The sequence below is a fragment of the Alosa alosa genome, chromosome 10 (genome assembly GCF_017589495.1).
Source record: "Alosa alosa isolate M-15738 ecotype Scorff River chromosome 10, AALO_Geno_1.1, whole genome shotgun sequence".
NCBI lineage: Eukaryota > Metazoa > Chordata > Actinopteri > Clupeiformes > Clupeidae > Alosa > Alosa alosa.
In genome coordinates, this window is record NC_063198.1 from 16,934,434 (window position 1) to 16,954,640 (window position 20,207).

The following is a 20,207-nucleotide window of genomic DNA, read 5'->3' on the forward strand; positions in this document are numbered from 1 at the left end:
TTTTTTCCGCCATGTTAGCAACTTGCTGTTAGCTCCTACTAGCTGCAGAGAGACAATCCCCTAGCCGCAAAATCTTCCAGTCTTCCTGTAGGCGGTCACAAGCCAAGGTGGGCGAGGCCATGAATAATCAGTTTCCCTTAGCCGTCATTGGGAAGGGCTCTTTCTGATTAAGCTTGTTTTCCGTGTATTGTCTTTCATTGGCTAATGCGGGCAATGGGGGTAGAAGATCATTTTCACGTGCAGCATGCATATGCAACTTGGAGTGAGCTATAGTATTTCGGAAGTAACAAGTATTAAACGGTTTCTCAGTGAATGAGACCTTTAATTATTAATTTAAATATATACTTTTCTGTGCAAATTAGAGAACAGAAATATTTTTATTAAATTCAAGACTAACACAGAGCATTCCACAGAACATTGCAAACACACAATTTATTTATTGTCATTTCCCTTTGTGAGGATTTCAGCAATTAAGGCCTGGGCACATTCTTGACTTTGGCAGCACTGGTGGTGTGGTTCAATCTAAAATCAAAGAAAAAGCCATTAGATTTTATTCAGAAATTCTCATCAAATTCTCATATTCTTTGTTTTACATTCTTCCTGTGTCCTGGACTTCATATACTATTGTACTGCTATGATTTTATCATATGTTTATATTATAATTTCAGATTTTTCCATCTCTGTGGTATTATAAAATTTTTAAATATCAGATTACCCTACACTGCCATTTTCATAACCCCTTCAAATAAATTTTATGTTGGATGATGTTGTTAGACCCTACCTTTGACGCTGACTTTAGTGGAACACTCCGCAGTACCGAAATTGTTGATTGCCACCACCTTATACACTCCACCGTCAGTGGCGCTCACTCTGAGGATGTACATGGAACAGATGCCATGGGCATTGGTGATGTAGTAGTTTTTGTTGTCATTGATGCAGATGTCATTCAGGTACCAGAAGACATATGGTGTGGGAAAGCCACGGACAGCACATGTCATGAAGCACTGGTAGCCTTTTGGTGGAGTATGGACTTTAAGAGGAACCATGATGGATGGAGGCCTCTCTAAGGACACTGACACTGGGGCATTTGTTGTTGCTGCAACTGAATGGAAAGCAGAAGTGGAAAAAAAGCTAGTTAGACTATTCTCTAAATGTTTTCTGTAAGTTAAGATCACCATGTCAAAAGCTGTCGAAGTTTACTTGGATAGACCCTTTTAGACTATCTACAGATGCTCAGATTATCAGCAAACAAACTACCTATTGATGCACTGTTATCTAATCCCCTTTATGGTTTTATGGGATGGTTGTGGTTAAGGTAATGTTCCGTAATTGTTCCACAATAATTTACATACTGAATTTGAATCAGATCTACAACGTCTCTGTAGGTGGACTATCCAAGTGTCACTGCTGTCTAAAATGTTGTAAAAGTCATCAGTTCACTATATGGACAGTATTTGAATGTAAGGAAATCTGGTTAAAATAAGTTTTCCCCTCCCCCAGATGTGTGGTATGTAGTCACCTTTATTACTGTTGACACCCCATGTGGGTGAATTAGATGGATCTGACGGACCCATGTCATTCTTGGCATAGATGCGGAAATGGTACTCTCTCCCAGAATGAACGTTTGCAGTGAAAGTGTTGCAGAAGAGGCGATCAGCAATGGTGCGCCAAATACGGGTGTTGGACTCGTGTTCAGCCACCATGTAGTGCAGTCGGTCATCCACCTCCTGGTCAGGAGAGGGTTCCCAGGTGATAATTACTTTCCCATGGACAAGTTGTTCTAATGCCACTGGACCTGGTTGTTTAGGTTCATCTAGGTTGCAGGGGAAGTAGATTTTTTTACAATTAGGGTGATTCTTTGCTAGTTCTGTCCTGTGCCTGTAAATTATTTTTCAACATGCTTACCTGTAACTCTGACCTCAATATCAAAGTTGGCAGAGCCACTGGAGTTCTTTGCAATAATGGTGTAGATTCCAGAATCTGAGCGTTGTGATGAAGGAATCACCAGTGTTGATGACCCCTCAACATTCAAGATGTTAATCCATGGAGATATGGGTTCTTCGTCTTTTAACCAGGTGATATCAGGCTGAGGCTCAGCCTGTAAAAGGAAGGAAAGGGGCACTGTGTGTATACTACTGGCTCAGAAAATAGTGAAAATAAGAATAAATTATTTGCTTGACAAATTCACTGGACCACAATGATTTTGCTTCCTGAACACCTTGGTGGTAGCCTGACGAGCCAGACCCACATTAAAATGTAGGGTCTGGGCACTCACCGTTCGCTGTGCTCAGTCCGAGGGGCGGGATAATCAGTTGTCTTTCAAATTCCCTCTGCACGCAATAGGACAGCGGCAGCGCTATGAGTCCCATGCGTTTCCCACCAGCGGAGCTAGTTGGCTAGTTCAAACGTTTGCCAACTTAATAAAAGCTTAACTCGTGTCACACTGTTCGCCAGCAGCAACATCCATCGTATTTGTTTTCAAGTAGCAGGGAATTCAAGCCAAACCTTGCAACTCTGCCATCAATCATTATGTTAAGCCCACCTAACGACTCTATACATGATTTCATTGGCCTGATTAAGTTTCGATTTGTGGAGCTCACAAGCCAATGGAGAGTTGCTAGACTAGCCCTGGCAGCAAATGTAATTTGCTGCCGCTAGGGGCGCGTCTAGATTTCTAGGCTACCTTGGTGGTGTATGGATTGCTGATCACCAAATTGCTGTATCAAGTACCAACTTGTAAATATAGCCTATTTCTACATTTTACCATTATATTGTAAGTATACTAGTATATTCACAGGCAGCCGTGGCCCACTGGTTAGCACTCCGGGCCTGTAAACAGAGGCACCTAACCACTCACTGCTCCCCGAGCGCCGCTGTTGTGCGCGCCGGGATTGGATGGTTATGTTTCTTTTCAGCTATTTCTTGTGATTATTATGCCCGTTCTAAGGGTGAAAGATATGTTTCAGGGTGGTGGTAGCATAATGGTTTTAAGTAGCTGGGCTAGCACGTAGTAGCCAGGAAAGTTGTGGGTTCAATTCCCGGCTTCCACTGTTGTGCACTTGAGCAAGGCACTTAACCCTGAGTTGCTCCAGGGACAATGTAACAATGCCCTTGTAATATATTTGATATATGTATGTCACTTTGGAAAAAGCGTCTGCTATATGTAAATTTAATTTTGTAAGAGTAAATGGTAACACTTTACTTGACGGTGAGTTCATAACACATTCATAGCAGCTGTCATAAACTGCACATAAAGCATTCATGATTGTTTTATGAGACATGACTCAACATTCATACCAAACCTTTCATGAATGTGGAAGACAGAACGACGACAACTTGTCAAAATAAAAGTCCAACAATCGCAAAGCAGCATTGCCATTTTTGTTCCAAATCTCTTACCTGATCACGTCACATCTGAGTCAATGGGCTACTTCAGTGCCAAAAAGACAGAACATGGTCAAGCAAATAATTTTTGTTTCATGAAAATGTATTTGTTTTACGATGTAACCTTTGCAGATGATTTCTCATCTTTTGTTACTGGGAATGTCCAACCTTTCCAGGTTACACAAATATGGGTCAGCTGAATGTAGGCTAGTTTACCTCCCAGTGTTAAACTCAGTGATTACGAATACTTCACAACTCGTATAGTAAAGTGACAATCGATGTAGACTTCATGAAATATTTACGAAGGCTGGAGACAAAAACGGCAATGCTGCTTTGCGATTGTTGGACTTTTATTTTGACAAGTTGTCGTCGTTATGTCTTCCACATTCATAAAAGGTTTGGTATGAATGTTGAGTCATGTCTCATGAAACAGTTATGAATGCTTTATGTACAGTTTATGACAGTTGCTATGAATGTGTTATGAACTCACCCGTCAAGTCAGGCATGAACTGGCCATCGGGCATACCGGGCAATGCCCGGTGGGCCGACGCACATTTTTGGGCCGGGCTGTTATTATTTAATAATAATTAAACAAATATCCACCGCGACGGTATTTGAGACACGAAACGCGGCCCATTGGTTAATTTTCTTGACGGACATTGGGCTAGTCCAATGACATCTCTCAGCTCTCCCCCTCCCCTCCCAGGGTTATCAAATTTTGCCATTTGAGCTGTCTGACCGCGGAGAGAAGTGAGTTTCCGTCTGTGAAATTGTGAAAATGGATAGTCGGCCTAAACCACAAAAGCGCAAGGGGGGCGCACAGAAGCTGCGAGACAAAAGGCTAAAAAGACTACAAGTGGACGCAGCAAAATGTGTCAAAATCACAGAAATGTCCTTGCTGGTTTGGAGGTGGTTACCCTAGTGTGTGTGTGTGTTAGTATGTTTTAATAGCCTTTGTTTTCAAATAATGCTATGAGTAAACTCTGTGTCCAACTTACAGTGTTATTTTAGCTTGCCATAAAGTTATATTTTGCAGGTGTTACAGCTTACAGTTATTATTATCATGTGATATTAGTGAAACATTGCTTTCCCGAAATGGATGATAAATGTGCGCATATATCCTCTGGTATGTCGTGTGCCTCAGCATATCGTATAAATAATCATGGTGGGCCGCCATGGCCAAAAATGCCCGGGCCATTTTTTAGTCCCAGTCCAGCCCTGCGTCAAGTAAAGTGTTACCGAGTTTTTAAATCCAACATCATTACCTCATAAGTCATCTTGATTCTCAGGGAATTTCCTGCTCTAATAACCATGAAATCTTCTGGGCTATGAAATTGTGGTCTCACTGAAATAAATAATAAAAAATGTTAAATGTATGTACAGCGACATAGCTTTTAGATCCATTTTTTACATATTCAGAAAATAAACAACTGTAAACAAGACATACTTTTGCTCAATCAGTTGCCATGCACAAATGCAAAGCATCAAATTACTGTAGTGTATTACATACTCTTGGGGTTTCTTGCGGCCACCACTTGAGAGGGAGGACTTGGATCTCCAGCCCCTGACACATTGATGGCTGCAACTCTGAATTCATATTCTGATCCCTCCGATACATCTTTGACAGCATATTTCAGGCCTGTAAGAGAATATTACGATAAGTGGAAGGGTGATCTTTTATTGATTTACAGTGCTGTGAAAAGGTTTTCTGCTTTCTTCATTTTTGAGCTTGCCACATTTCAATGTTTTGGACCAGCCAAGTAATTTTATTATAGATAAAGACTATGGGGGGAATTCTCCCATTCCCGCTTCTGTCACATCCACAGTGCGCAAGTTCAAAATCAAGGCGGCCTTATGAAAGAGGCATGGTTTATTTCAAATAGAACCAGACTGATCCACCACCTCGTTAATTTAAGTTGAAATGAAAACTTGGAACGTGGACTTTATCATTGACCTTCTGAATGGCATTTAAATCCAGAAAGAACACAACGTAAGCATGAAACGTAAACGAAATGTAAGCATGGTGACTGAATAGTGAAGGCCTACAGTAAAAGTGGTGTGTCATTACATAGACCAACAAAGAATTGACTTAACAAAATGTAACTTTTGCTTTAAGGTTTGTTTATAAAGAGTCAAGACGTGCTTGCGGTGTATAGATTCATAATTTAACTTTAATTAAACTCACTATTGAGAAAGAAAGTTTCAATGGCATCTGCTTCTCATAATATCAATTTATCTATGCTAAGAAAGCTGTAGACACCTGTAGTTTTGAATACAGTAGAGAGACTGGCATAACAATACCAGCATCCATTACAAATTAATCAAGAGACAAGATAATATAAACTATGCTGCTCGACAATAGTGCAAATGTAGACGTCTGTGTATGGATGACTTCGGTCAAGTTGGAAAGAAATGGACAGATTCGAGTAGTCTATAGGATTATGACTCCATGTCAAGTTAAAACTGAAGATGCACAGTCGGACAGCTCCAATATCCAAAGTGGGTGATTATAACGGGGTTTCCACTATCTGGGGTTGATATATCAGTCAGGACAATAGAAACAGGTGTTTCATTCGTCCCTCCACATGTGCCAGTATAAAATGTATAGTGTTCAAAATTGTCCAAAATTACATACAGTGGGCATCTCTTTCAAATGACCACTTCAGTCGCGCATTACGAGGCGTGAAGCTTTAGTACCACTTTCAGCCACTGTGCGTCGCTCTGCCACTGTACATTGCTTTGCCTGCCGCCCCTTCTGAAAAAGCAGGAGACTTGCCGAATACATCTGCTTTATGCCGCAGAATTACATTCATATTTGGCTGACTTCTGCAGACGCGCAAAAAAACACTGCCAGGCCATTCTTAAAAATATTTTCGTTTGCCGTAAACCGACCGACCCTGTCAATTTAGAACCGACCCAAATATTTATTTTTTTCCCCTTTTAGGCGACTTGCCGGTTGTAAACTTGCATTAAGACCGACCGTTTTTTTTTTACTCTTAACAACCAATACAAATAAAATACTATTTATTTTAGTAGGCCTAAGTATTGTGAATATAAATTGCCTACATACAAACGTAGGCTCTTTTAAATAAAACCCTGTGGCGTCATCTCTACACCATTGGTTTACGCGTGTCTTGGCACGAAGCTCTGGAAGAACTGTGCCCAGATATTTTCCCATTTTTTCTCCCCAACGGTGACCGTGTTGAAGAATTGAAATTGTTTGTGGTCTATTCAGCATTTCTCAAAATATGGGCTTAACCCAGATTCGAACTCTTGGACAGGGGACTGATAACTGCTGCGTAACGGCAGTTGTCATCAGCCGGCCTTAACGCACTGCGCCACAGAATTGACGGCGTGGGTGAATAGGGATAATTAACAATAGAGTACACAACTGTTTCACCAGCTCATTTAAATGACTTGACTAAAACCATGCATAACTGGAGGTACACCTGTTATCTGAGCAGTCTGTATGTCCTCATTTTGCAAATGCGAGGACGATATGAGTCTGTTACATAGATGTCCGAGTCACACATAATGTTTGAAAACCACTGGCTCGTAATCAAAATAATTTAACACACGACAGTTGGATACTTCATCATGTTCCCATGCCTACATTTTGGTGAGTAGCATAGAGATTGTTAAAACAATAAAGTATGGCTCTCTGTTTGGGACATCGAAAACTTATATTTTTAATAGGGTAGACTACTATCGGAGATGCTGACTTGCAAAGGCCTCGGGATAACACGTTATATCCACTATCATCAGTCAATGCCTCCTTGATCAAAGTTGGGAATGAAAGAAAAAGTTTAGGCAACTCCTAAATAGCAATAAAAGATTTTAGCTATAGGAGTTTCTCTTATTAAGATATTCACAAAGCCTTTCAGACCTACTCTTAGTAAGGGAAAATGACGCCTCTGAGCGCTCTAGAATCTTTGACTAACAGTCTAAGAGTGAGTGAGTCTTCGTTGCTATGGATGACGTTATTACTCATGCACGAGCTTGACTGAAGTGACCATCTTGATTGGCTGATGATTGTAACGCGGGAATGATTCCAAACACCTCCCTTACGATGAGTGGCAGCCACAGGTGACAGGTCTGAGAATACATGCGCTACACAAGGACGGAAGATGATGAATAACTAAATAAAAAGGCCTATAGCCTAAATGAATCAAGAGTAAGGCAAAACAAATAGCCTAGTAGCCTAATGAAACATATGGATTGATGTAGTATCTTTGTAACATTATTAAATTAATCTGTTACTATGCCTATGCCTACTTTTACGAAAGAGAACATTTTAATTTGATTCACAATAATGTTACATTTAATTTACATGTTGACAATGAGTAGCCTAGTTTTGGTTGTTGTTGGTGGCGTTATTGCATGTTAGTTATGTCTACAATGCAAAATTGCTTCCTCACGATTGGAAGCTCCTGTAGCCGCGTAGGATATCAAAACAGGCGAAATGCCACAAAACCGGTTTGTGAATAGGTCTGTGAGTTAGGAGTCCTCTGGACTTCTTTTAAGCTGTCACAGCTGGTGGGAAGGTGTGATTTGTAGGGGGCAGGGCCGGATTAACTGGGCACAAATGTCTGATGGCCCCCCCTGCCCCCCAGTCAACGTGAATCGGCTATATCGTGAAGATTTTTCTTGCCAACTAAGGCACGAGCGCATCTGCGAGGCCAACCCTCACCAAGTAGCCCGTTTGTTTACAACTAACATTACATTTAATTAAACTGCTTATAGGCTATGCCGAAATAGTTTTCAACATTTGGAATAGTGTCGGGTGAATTAGGAAATGTTCTCAAAGTAGCCTTATGGCTGAAAGCTGCTTGGGATCCCCCCGTCAAGCAATATAACCATACATAACGAGCGCACTCATTGTTTTAAAAGGAGTAATTTCGGCTTTGTCAGAACTGAGCTGTGGACGACACGGCACGGCATGCCCAATTGAAAATAAATTAACGCAACACAACACAGACCCCGCTTCTCTCGCGTCAGTCACTGACATGAACGAAACACAGAACCCGCTTCTCTCACGGCAGTCCCTGACAGTAGCCTAGAATAAATGCATGCGGAAGAAAAATTCCCCATGACATCATTTAAGACTGAAAGTTAATATTTTGTCACTATAACATACATCTGTCCTTTGTCAAATGTTTTATGTTCCAAGTAGCCTAGTGCGTAAGTCTGCTTCATAAAGTTGAACAAATACATTTGCTTATTTTACAGAAAAATATAAATAGCTAGTTAGGGTCTACAGTGCAGAGTTGGTAAGTTATGGTAGGCCAACTTGGAGTGAACATACAAACAGGGGAAATTCTTTCTCTAGTAGCTGAGTAGCCTCAGGTGTGCACGTAGACATAAGGCCGAACATGAAAGCGCCAATGAATCGTGCTCTCACGACAATCACGCCGTTAAACTTAAATAGGTTAACATCACTCTAAGTTCGCCTTCAAACAAGGAAAACGATGATTTGAAGACATCTGTTTCGTTGGAAGGGCAAGGGGTAGCAACAGGGCAACACAGACAGGCCCGATGGCAGGGCTGTTATGAGAGTATTAAAATATGGGATATTCTACGGGAAAACATTAAAACGGCAAGACAGCGGGGGGAAGTTAAAATACGTGAGAAACACGGAAAAAGTTGGCATGCATTGTTTCGGTCCCCATGCACAGGGATTATTTGTCATATTATTAATCACATATGATTATTTGTGAAATTGTGCAAACAGGCGCAACACATTTGAAAAGGAAGGACTGGTAGCATGCAAGCTCACGGGAAAGATTCATTTAAGAACGTTATTATCACAGTGTGTGGCTGTGAAAGCAAAGCAGCGGCGAAGACAGCGACAATTGGCAGGAGGGTCATGTCTTTTTTTTTAACAATTCTGTCGGAGGGTCATTGAACAATTTCTAGCAGGCAAGGGAGGGTCATGCAACTTTTGACTGAAGCACTCAAAATTCCTCCGTTGGCCCTTTCAATAAATAACGAACAGTCCCTAGATTGCTAGATCCCTAGATCTCGCGGTTGCATCCATTACAAACATGCAATGTGACATGCATGTTTTACATGCAATTTTACATGCAATGCACACATTACAAACATGCAATGTGAACGTCTGGGATTGGGAAGAGCACTAAATGCTCTACTGAATAAGCACAAAGTCAAACCTTTAAATGAAAAACACTCTTTAATAATAAAAAAAATAAACCGCTAATGAAGTAAACTTGTGACCATCAAAAATCGTTTATCGCCTGTAACTCCGTGATAACAGGATGTAACAGGAAGGCATTTGGCTGAGCAACGGAGGTTAATATGCTCTATATTTTGTCCAAATTATGTCTGTCTATCATCGTTGCACTTTCGAGAAAACCAGAATGTTTAATTTGTCCTGCGTTTTTCACGGACTGCAAACGGGATTCACTCATGAGTTAACCAAATATTTCTTTATTAGGGCAGGGCAGGCATATTTCTGGCTATTCAATTATTTCTAAACCAGTCTGCTTAAGTCTGTAGTGAAGTCTGTGTAGGGTTTTCCAGGCTCCATTTCTTTTTACGAGACACCCTGCTCACTTGAGCCATCTACCGGTTGTTTGGGTTGTTGCAGCGTCTCACTGGAAAAATACAAATTAAAGTCGCGTGATACCGCGTGATCCCACGCGCGGACCGCGAGTGAAGCTGGCCAAGTCGAGGCACTGCCCACTGTAGTCCAAAATTGTTTATGGCCACTTTATTAGGTATAGCTGTTCAACTGCTCATTAGTCTGTCACATTGCAACAAAACAATGCATTTGGGCATGTAAACATGGTCCAGAGGATCTGCTGAATTTCAAACCGAACTAAAACTGTCAGCTAATAACCTGAGGCTACATTTTGCATGGGCAAATGTTTGCAGCACCTTGATGAATCTATGCCACAAAGAATTAAGGTAGTTCTGGTAGGCAAAGGTAGGCAAAAGGAGGTCAAACCCGGTACTTGCAAGGTGTAGGGCTACCTAATAAAGTGGCCGGTGAGTGTCTAACTCTGTGTTAAAAGGACATAATAGGAAGATGTTTACAGGCAGTACTCAAGCATTCTTAGAGAAAAGGGAGGGGAGTGTATCTTTCATCTTGACTCTTCTCAACTTATCACATCATTTATTATCTATAAATGAGAGCCTTTGTGTAGGCTACCAGAAAAATTAACATGACCCACGTTAATCAGAACTCATCTGATGGATGCTGTGCTATATTGGATTTTTACAACCTTAAATATTGAAATCAGAAGTCAATGAATGTGTAAATAACTGAATTCTGAACTATCTGGGTTCTTGTTCATGGATACCTTCAATAGGCTCATTCACTGGGTTCAGAGCAATCCACTGTTGTGTGTCTTTCTTGCGTTTTTCCAATTGGTATCCAAGGATTTGTGTGCCGTTGTCCTGGAGTGGAGGTTCCCACTTCAAATTGATGCAGTTTTTGAAAGCACTTTCCACCTTTGGTGCGCATGGTGGACCCGGGAACACTGTAAAAAAATGAAGAGAGTAGTGATTGAGAGTGTAATACCAGACCAGATATTTCACATGCTTTCATCAGTTCTTTGGTACTCATCCAAAGCATAACAATTCTAATAATATAGCATATAATTAACCATCTGACCTTTAGCATTGTTAAGCAAGTGTGCCATCCATAGATTATAGAATCTCCTAGATTATAGTTGTAACATCACTTTACAGTACATGTAAACCAATACATACCTGCAATGTGCCTTGAATTAATAGACTCTAAAACTTCTGAATGAGTTTTCAGTTTATTAATTTGATTAGCTCATGCATACCCAGGGTTCCTGCCATGGTGCTCTCTGTCACCAGCGGTTCCCCGATTCCCTCGGGATTCTCGGCATAAATGCGGTAAATGTAGTTCTTTCCATGTATGACGTTACGGTCTCTGAACGTCAATCGGTCTGCTGTAACATCTCCGAGTTTTTTCCACATGGGCTGACCCACTTGCTGTCGCTCTATGATGTAGTTTGTCACTGCTGAGCCACCGTCGTCTTTTGGGGGTTTCCACTGCAGCTCAATAACAGTGGATGTGCTTTCAACAACCTCCACTGGACCTTCTGGTGGCCCTGGCTTGTCTTTTGGATGTAAATGACAAATACAATTCTGATGTGATACTTATATGATGGAAAACACCATAGAAAAAAGTTGCTTTATTTTTTCCTGAAATCCACTTATTATGCTTCTCACCTAGCACAATGAGTCTTGAAGTGGCCTCAATTTCACCAAATGGGTTTTTGAGTTTAATCTTGATTTCTCCAGCGTCACTGCGAATACAGTCTTTCATTAGAAGACGGCTGTGATTGAGCTCTCTCTGGATCTTGACTCCCCCTCCATCATTCAGTTCAACACCATCTTTGAACCATTTGATTTCAAGGTTCTCTTGAGGTTCGAATGGCATCTTGAATGAGCCATTCTGGCCCACCTTCACAATCACTGGCTTTGAGAACTTATGTAGGTCATCGGGGTCAAATTCAGGCACATCTGTGAATCCAAAATGAAAGGTATGAAATTAATAGAGGGTATCATGGAGTATCATGGAGGGTGAAGGTAGCTGCTATGAAGCTTAAATCAGTATCATCTGTAGATGAAGTCAGGTGGTCAAGTTGGCATTGTTATATCACTGCCACAGATTAGGCTATTGTTTGATTTTTTCCTCTGCAGTGATAAAAGATAGTTATGTTCTGGAAATATGTATCCTTACCTCCAACTGTCAAAGATGCTTCTGTTTTAATGCCTGCAGTTTCAAATGCGTATTGTCCTGAATGATCATCCTTAGCACTTTGGATCATCAGTTTATGAATGGCACCATCCTTTTTAAGTTCCTTTCCAGCTTCACTGGACAGCTAAAAAGAATATGAACACTGCCTTTAATATTACAGGCATGAAAGATGCTTTTTGCAGTAATGTGCACTTTTTTTGGTTATTGCTTAGAGTAAAGTAAGGGTATGTGTATTTGGCAGTTGCATTTAACACAGAAAATAAATTTAGTCTTCACTTAGTTAGAGCTCACCTTCTCCCCATCTTTATACCAGGTTCCTTCAGCTTTGTCACTGCTAAGAGTCAAAGCCATTTCCACTGGTTTGCCACGGATTGCATATGCATCTGACAACCCCTGAGTGAGGCTTACTTTTTCATCTAGGTAGTTCAAAAGTAAATAGGTTACATTTTTTTGTTCTGCAGTGGATATATGTCAGCCTCACATAAATTAATTAACCATTATGTTGTATTAATTGTACCTGGAAAATACTGTAATGTTTAAAAGCATAACAAATGTAATTAGCTGTAAAGTTGGCATGAGTGAAATGATTTTTGGAAACCCTTATGATTACTATGTGCAATGTACAGAGTTTGCTTGGTACATATCTTTTCACTGACAAAATGTGGCTTCTTGTCAGTGATTATATTACAGCCTACAACAATGCAGATAGTTAGAACTTATGAAGTTATATCCTTGGCGATACATACATAGATTGCAAGAATAGCAGCAGTAATATGTAGCAAATAACATATTTAGCAAATATTTTTTGTTAGTCTACCAAAAAAGACATACAATTAGAGTTAATTGGTAGCACACAAGCACATTGAGGAAGCTCATTCAAAAAGCACCATAGATAAATGTCAAATGTGATTTGTATGTTACCTAACATACACCACACACCAGTGACATTAGTGAAGAAAGATTGGACTTAAAGGACAAGTTCGGTATTTTACACTTAAAGCCCTGTTTTCAGATAGTTTATGATTAAATAGAACGTTTAATTTGGACACGTGCTGCTGTCCTGAGAATTTTCGGTTTCTGTGGTAACGCCCCCCGTCCTCCAGAACGCTGCATAGGTGCACTGGAACAATCCTTCCTAAAACGCATTAAACTTTCGTTTACAAAGACGTGAAACTCACCGAGTGGTCAGGGGTGTTCACTGATATGCTCACACAAAAATCGCTGCAAGATTCTTTCCAACAGGTTTTATCGTAGTTTTTGTCCAACTCCATTGACTTGTTTTGGATGTGCTGTGAGGTACGGGTATTACTCCGCTGCCGGAAACGGATATGGGGTTGTTTGTACAGTATTCTTTCTGTAGTCTTATGCAGTCGCGGTATCGTAGGCTACTACCTATGGCTACTACACTATCCAAGTTCTGGAGGAGGGGGGGCGCTACCACAGAAACCGAAAATTCTCAGGACAGCAGCATGTGTCCAAATTTCAATCTTAAACGTTCTATTTAATCATAAACTATCTGAAAACAGGGCTTTAAGTGTAAAATACCGAACTTGTCCTTTAAAGAGTGGATTAAAAGTTGCCCTTCTAGTCACTAGTTTGGACACACCAAAAAACATGACGATTAACATAATGAAAAGGAAACAACAAGTGTTCAACATGTACAACCCCAAATTATAAAAAAGTTGGGACATTGTGTAAAATTAGCAGCAAAAAGGACATACTGTAGACGACATATCAAATGTTGAAAATGAAAATGTTGACTATTTCATGGAGAATATTTGTTCATTTTGAATTTGATGCCAGTAACATGTTTCAAAAAAAGTTTCAGTTTTGTTCTACAATGTAAAACAAATCACAATGAAAGACCTATAAATGAGTAGGTGAGTCCAAACTTTTGACTGGTTGTGTATGTCTGGAGTTATTATTATTATTATTATTATTATTATTATTATTGTTGTTGTTGTTGTTGTTATTATTATTATTATTATTATTATTATTATTATTATTATTATTATTATTTATTTTATTTGGCTGAGTTGATTAATATGTAAAATAATGTATTTGTTACAGGGATGTCCATACAGTGTAGCCCTAGGGTAGCCCTAGGTGAGACACAATATATGTAGTATAATTTACAAATGCTACTGTACAATAGTCAATGGTCACCAAACTAAACACTCTACAGTTAACTGAAAATTAACCAAGGGATATAATTTAGTTAGGGGTGCAACAATGTTTTGATAATATCATTGATATTGTAAAAACAAAAATGTCCATCATACTAATTACACTGATCCTAGAACTCCTACTCCTTCTTTTTTGACATAGAGTAATTCACAAAGCATTTTAGTACTAAAAGTCTACTGAATAAGGTGACCACTAACCATGAGAATAGCCTAAAACAAACAGACTGACTGATGGAGTGGTTGAAGTGTGGCAACACTGTCTGAACACTGTAATTGAATTAATTGTAGGATTTGTCGTTAGTTGCTTTTAAACTTCTATTATTCAGTGACATACAGCAGATATTAGTAAAATGTTACCTAATGAGCAGTTTTTGATCATTACATACTTATTGTATTACTTATATAAGTTAATAATAATTGTTAAGAACACCACCAGATGGTTGTATAATTCACTAGTAGTTGTAGTTGCACCCGTGCACAGGTTGCCTTTGTGGTCTCTTACCAGAAGGAGTACCTTTGATTTGGGACCCAGATCCATCAGTGCCTGAGCCCAGCTGAGCCCCATCAGCGTCTGATCCATCTCCCTTACCCCCTTTAATGTCATCAAATTGACAATGCCATTGTGGCTTGTTATTTTCAAATGTAATGCTTTTTAGAGATTTGCTCTGATATGTCTAATTGTGGCTGTTGAGCTAGATGTTCTTTAGCATTGGGTTCAACAGCAAAGTTTTCATCAAAATATTGCCTAAAATTATGCACTTCTTGTGAACTACTTAATGGGTTGAAAGCTATTACTTAAATTCAGTGCTGGTACCCTATTTCAAGACAAGAGACATGTCAGACAGGCAATAGAATGTGTAAAATTTTTTATGAGGATTAGGGTTGGGTACCGAACACTGTACCTTTACCGGTACCGAATTTGGTCGGTATTACCGAGTATTGGTTCACGTCAAAATCGAACGGTGCTAAATTTCGGTAATTTTATGTGCATCAGGAGCGGAGTGCACCATCTGAGCTTATGTCTGAGTGTAATGTTGTGTCTGTCTCAAAAGCGAAAGTTATTATGGCTAACTTAAGGCCTTCGTAACATGTTTGTTATTAGTAACGTTATTAGGAAACCTGACCCAAGTCATTATCATGCCATACCCATCCTCATTAGGGTTGGGTACCGATCACATTTGAACCAATATCGGTACCGGTGCCTGAGATTTGGTGTCAGTATTCAACAGTACTTTTTTCGGTACCTTACCCTTACTAATACCTTGTTTGTAACAACTTCAACATTAATTGAAGTTGCAAAAAACTCTATTTATACATTGAGAACGTTTTTAACACAATACAAACCCCTCTCCATTCCTAAAGTATGAACATATGAACAGTGGATAGTAAACATTTTTTGAACAGACTCAATCAAACTCAAACATAGAACAAATAATTAGTCCATTAGGGTTATGTGATGATAAGGCTATTTTAGGCGATGTTCATGAAAAAGGCAATCCATCCACTTTTGTAGGCTATGTGTTTTATGCAATTTAACAGTAAGTTATTATTCCCTCCTTCCCAGTTCTATTGTTTAAGTTACTTAGTTTCAGTCAGTCTCTAACAGGCGTGCGTAGTAGGCTAGTGAGTTTGGTCATTCAGTTATTCTTTGACAAATAAAACATTCCATGCCAACATAAATTTGAACGTAGCTTGTTTTAATGCGTAGCATTGTCCCATCTAGAAACGCTACACATAGCTTATCAGGTTGTATGTATGTGTAGGCTAACCAGCAAACTGTAGCCTACAAAATGAATGAATTCCGTCTTCAACTTGTATTTAATAATCAAATTGTAGCATTACATCGGGGAAAGCATGTGTGCGTGTCTCACACAGTAGATGTCGATGACGAGCCACAATACATTTAAATAGCATTAAAACACTGTTTCCTGTCTCATATGCTTTAAACTGTTTAATACGTTAAGGTATGCCTTAAGACAGGGGTTCTCAAACTTGTTGGTAATCAAAATATCAACAATAAATATACAATTCAAAATTCAACAAGTTGCCAAGTGGGATGTTTGTAGGCAATATGTTACTCATACGGTAGATTCACATTTTATAGATATTAAATAAAATAAAGCAAATGTATTTATTCTGCTGTTTTATTACATTATTCCTTTTTATTAAATGAAGAAGAAAATGTTGACTAATGCAACACACATGTACGTCTTCCTTGGCATTAAGTGCACGTCTTAATCCTGGCACCCGGGGAGCAGTTGGGGGTTAGGTGCCTTGTTTAAGGGGAACCTCATCCGTGGATGTGGATGTGGGAGAGCACTGTTCAATCACTCACCCCACCCACATTTTTCCTACCAGTCAAGGATCAAACCGGCCACTCTTCAGTCACAAGTCCGATTCCCTAACAAGTAGGCCACGGATGCCCATACTGATGCTGTTAAGAAATACTTGATGTTGTTTAACTGATGCACTGCCACTTTATGCACTCAAGCACAATTGACTTTGTATGTATCACATGTATCATTCCTATTTTGCATCCAACGCACAGCGGGCTTTTCCCTCCACAGACGCACGTTGGTAAATTCGGGAATGAACTTGCGCTCCCGGGGGCGGTTCAGCGAAAAGAAGAGCCGTGTTCCGGCGCAAACGTTCCCTGGTGCTATTTTGCAGTGTCAGAAAATAATTCCGCCACAGACCAGGAAAAACCTAGTCTATAGTCAGTGGCGTGTTATTCAGACGCTATTTTAAGGGCGTATGCTTGGCCATGATGTAGTGTGTGCACAACACGGTTAAATGTGCTATAAGCGATGCAGGGTAACGTCACTTCTGTTGACATTCAAACAAAATGGAGAACTAGCTCGCTACTCCCTCCCCCTCCCTTCCGTGCAATTGAAACTCTCCCAAACGTGCATCTCGTCAGTGATTTGCTGAAACAGTTTGTTATGTTTTTATGGGCAAGGTTTGCCCAAGTTGTTTTATGCCGTTTTTGGAACCTAGGCTGTCCACGGAGACCGCGGTTATTTACAGTTTATTTGGGGCACAGAAAGCTAGCGGGTGGTGAGGTGATGTTAGCTGTATGTGACAAAAAATGTTTTAGCTTAGAAACCGTGTTATAATCGCTTATAGCACCTTTAAGTTGCGCTTGCTCATAATTTTCCTATTGCAGAGTGAGATGGAGTAGACTGCGTCTTGGGGCAGAGTAGTAGACGTGGGAGGGAGAGTGTCTGCCGGCCCAGACAGACCTACCTGTCAGGCTGTGACAGATGTCTGCCATCTCCTGGCAATGATATTTAATCGAAAACACACACAAACACGCAGTGTAATTGAACAAACGTTCGGCATATTGAAGATACGCTTCAGATGTTTGGATAGGTCAGGAGGCACTTTACAGTACAGTCCGCAAAAAGTCGCAGCATTCTTTGTGGCATGTTGTGTTTTACACAACATTTCCATGAATCATGGATGTGTTGATGACATAAATGAGAAATTTATTAGAGACGTGATGTTGAACTGCATGTGCCGATGCCATTTAACCCAAATTTCCCAGCAGCAGCACGGGAGAGGAGAGCTTATCTGACAGAAGAGCTGCATCGTCTATAGTGAGGTAAGCAAAGTAATCTATGAAATAGTTAGACTACATTGCAAAAATATCACCATGCATTTATAACCTTGTGATTCAATGAGAATGAGCCCAAAACTTTTTGTTTCTTTATTTACATTTTGTCAAAGAGGAAAATTCCTCAATGAAACAATTGTTGCAATTTCCTCCCATGCCCGAAGCTAATTTGGGTGGATTTCTCCCATCCCCATACAATGCCACTTCTCTGTCTTTTACAACCCTGAAGAGAATGTCGGTCTCTTCGGCTGTGAACTGCTCCTAGCGTGTGCCAGGCAAACCAGCCTGATAACCAAATAAAATGCTCGGCGGGCCGGATGAAAATGCTCGGCGGGCCGCAGTTTGCCCACCCCTGACCTAGGAACACCTTGTTGCGCCATGCGCTCGACGTTTGATAACGAAAACCCTCCCAATGTGGACTGGACACATCCTACTAAATTTGAATAAGCTTTTGACGAGTGACTATGTGCTTTTGACTGTCATGATAGGGCCCTAAATCTACTATTATATCTATTATCACCATATCTACTGACCAGATAATTTGTCACAATTCATTATTTCACCGGTGTGCTGACAGCCAAATTGCAGCCTACGGGGAACTGCCCTTAATGCTAGGGGCGCGATTCTCCCTATTACGTTTACCATCAAAATGACTTCAAAGCTGTTATATTTAAGTAAAAACACGCATGGTGCTGCTTTAAGGTAGAGCTTAAGATATAACTAAGGTTTCGGGAAACCGGGCCCTGATGTGTTTTCTGAACAAATGTTTTCAAATGCAAATACATGAAGAGAAACTAAAAGCAAGCACAAAGTGACAAAAGACAAAACAATTCAAGGCAACAACAAGCAACAACAAACTGCAAAAGGCATAGCTCAACAATACAAAAAAAACCAACACATTATTTTAGTGTGCATTCCTCAGGTAATAAGTGTGTGTGTGTGTGAAATAATGTATATATCACTTTTTTTGTGAAATGCTATGGTTACTCTTATTCTTCATAGTCATGAAGAGATGTAGTCATGAAACACTGTCCACAGCAAGAAAAGCCATTATTTTTCAAATGGCTTTCATGATTGAGTAATGGCACTCATGAAGCCATAAACACAGTCTCAATCATCTTACCCATAGCTGGAGCCCCAAGTTGTGATTCAGACCCTAAACCGACTGCTGAGCCGTCTTTGACGGTCTTTGATGGTCCTATTAGTAATTGTCATACATAGACACGTTGACAGCTTCTTACATGATTGCTTCAATAAGTTTGCAATTAAAGATCACACAAATCATAGTGTTTCACTGAATTAGGACTAATACGGCTAACAACAATTATAGCAATTCTAGTCTCCTGATTGGCCCTGAGGTACCCTGGAAATCCAGAGTTCTCGCGAGAGCACAAATTGAATTTGCTCAGCGAGTCACTCTGGCAATCAGTAATGATGCTCATGCCGATGCAGCCATGCTGCACCAATCACATACAATCACATGTATCTGATATAGGCGGGCCTGAGGCGAGTTAAACAGAGGACATTTTTGCTGTTTTGCCGATCGGATATGGCAAGAGTCTAATCTACCAGTTAGCTCCGCTGGTCAGTAAAACTATTCTCCAAAACAAACTTGTTTCTGTTGCTATGGATACGTCACTCCATGTATTGTTCTGATTGATATATTGTTCTGTAGTGTTATCCAATTGCGAGCAGTGATATTTTCAAATGACTGCCCTCGAGTTGAGCCATTTTCATTACTCACAGCCAGACCCTAAATCTTTCTAGATTTGGGTCTGGATTTCCAGGCTAGCCCTGATTTGTATTTCTGCACAAATGTTTTAAAACAAAAACAAATTAAGAGAGGATAAAAGCAAGCACAATGTGACAAAATACTAAACAAATACAACAAGCAACAGCAACATGCAAATGTTATAGCTTAATAATAATACAACAAAAACACTGTAGGGAGGCAACACATTATTATTACTATTTAGTGCCCATTCCTTAGATGTGTACAGCATTTGTACTTCCAGTTCGTGCACTGTAACCCAACCCATAACAATCCCACCATGTCTGGCCTTGTGGATATGTTAACATAGCAGTCATTATAGTTATACGTCACTGTATAACTGTGACTTTTGGTAATATAGTATATATATATATTGTGTGTGTGTGTGTGTGTGTGTTGTGTATGTGTTGTGTATGTGTTAGAGTGAATGTACACTATATTGCCAAAAGTATTGGCTCACCTCAATCGCATATGAACTTAAGTGACATCCCA

At 40.0% G+C, this 20,207-nt stretch overlaps 1 protein-coding gene across 1 annotated transcript in view; it reads right to left on the reverse strand.

Moving 5' to 3' along the window:
* Window positions 1-358: 358 nt before the first annotated feature.
* Window positions 359-20,207, reverse strand: part of LOC125302697 (immunoglobulin-like and fibronectin type III domain-containing protein 1) — a 34,934-nt gene continuing 15,085 nt past the window's right edge. Inside the window, 13 exon segments of the mRNA XM_048256035.1 lie at window positions 359-522; window positions 782-1,102; window positions 1,520-1,813; window positions 1,906-2,098; window positions 4,650-4,729; window positions 4,895-5,023; window positions 10,707-10,886; window positions 11,199-11,498; window positions 11,611-11,904; window positions 12,125-12,266; window positions 12,434-12,558; window positions 14,831-14,920; window positions 19,068-19,142. Of these exon segments, the coding sequence (XP_048111992.1) occupies window positions 518-522; window positions 782-1,102; window positions 1,520-1,813; window positions 1,906-2,098; window positions 4,650-4,729; window positions 4,895-5,023; window positions 10,707-10,886; window positions 11,199-11,498; window positions 11,611-11,904; window positions 12,125-12,266; window positions 12,434-12,558; window positions 14,831-14,920; window positions 19,068-19,142 (2,228 nt within the window). The 3' untranslated portion in view covers window positions 359-517.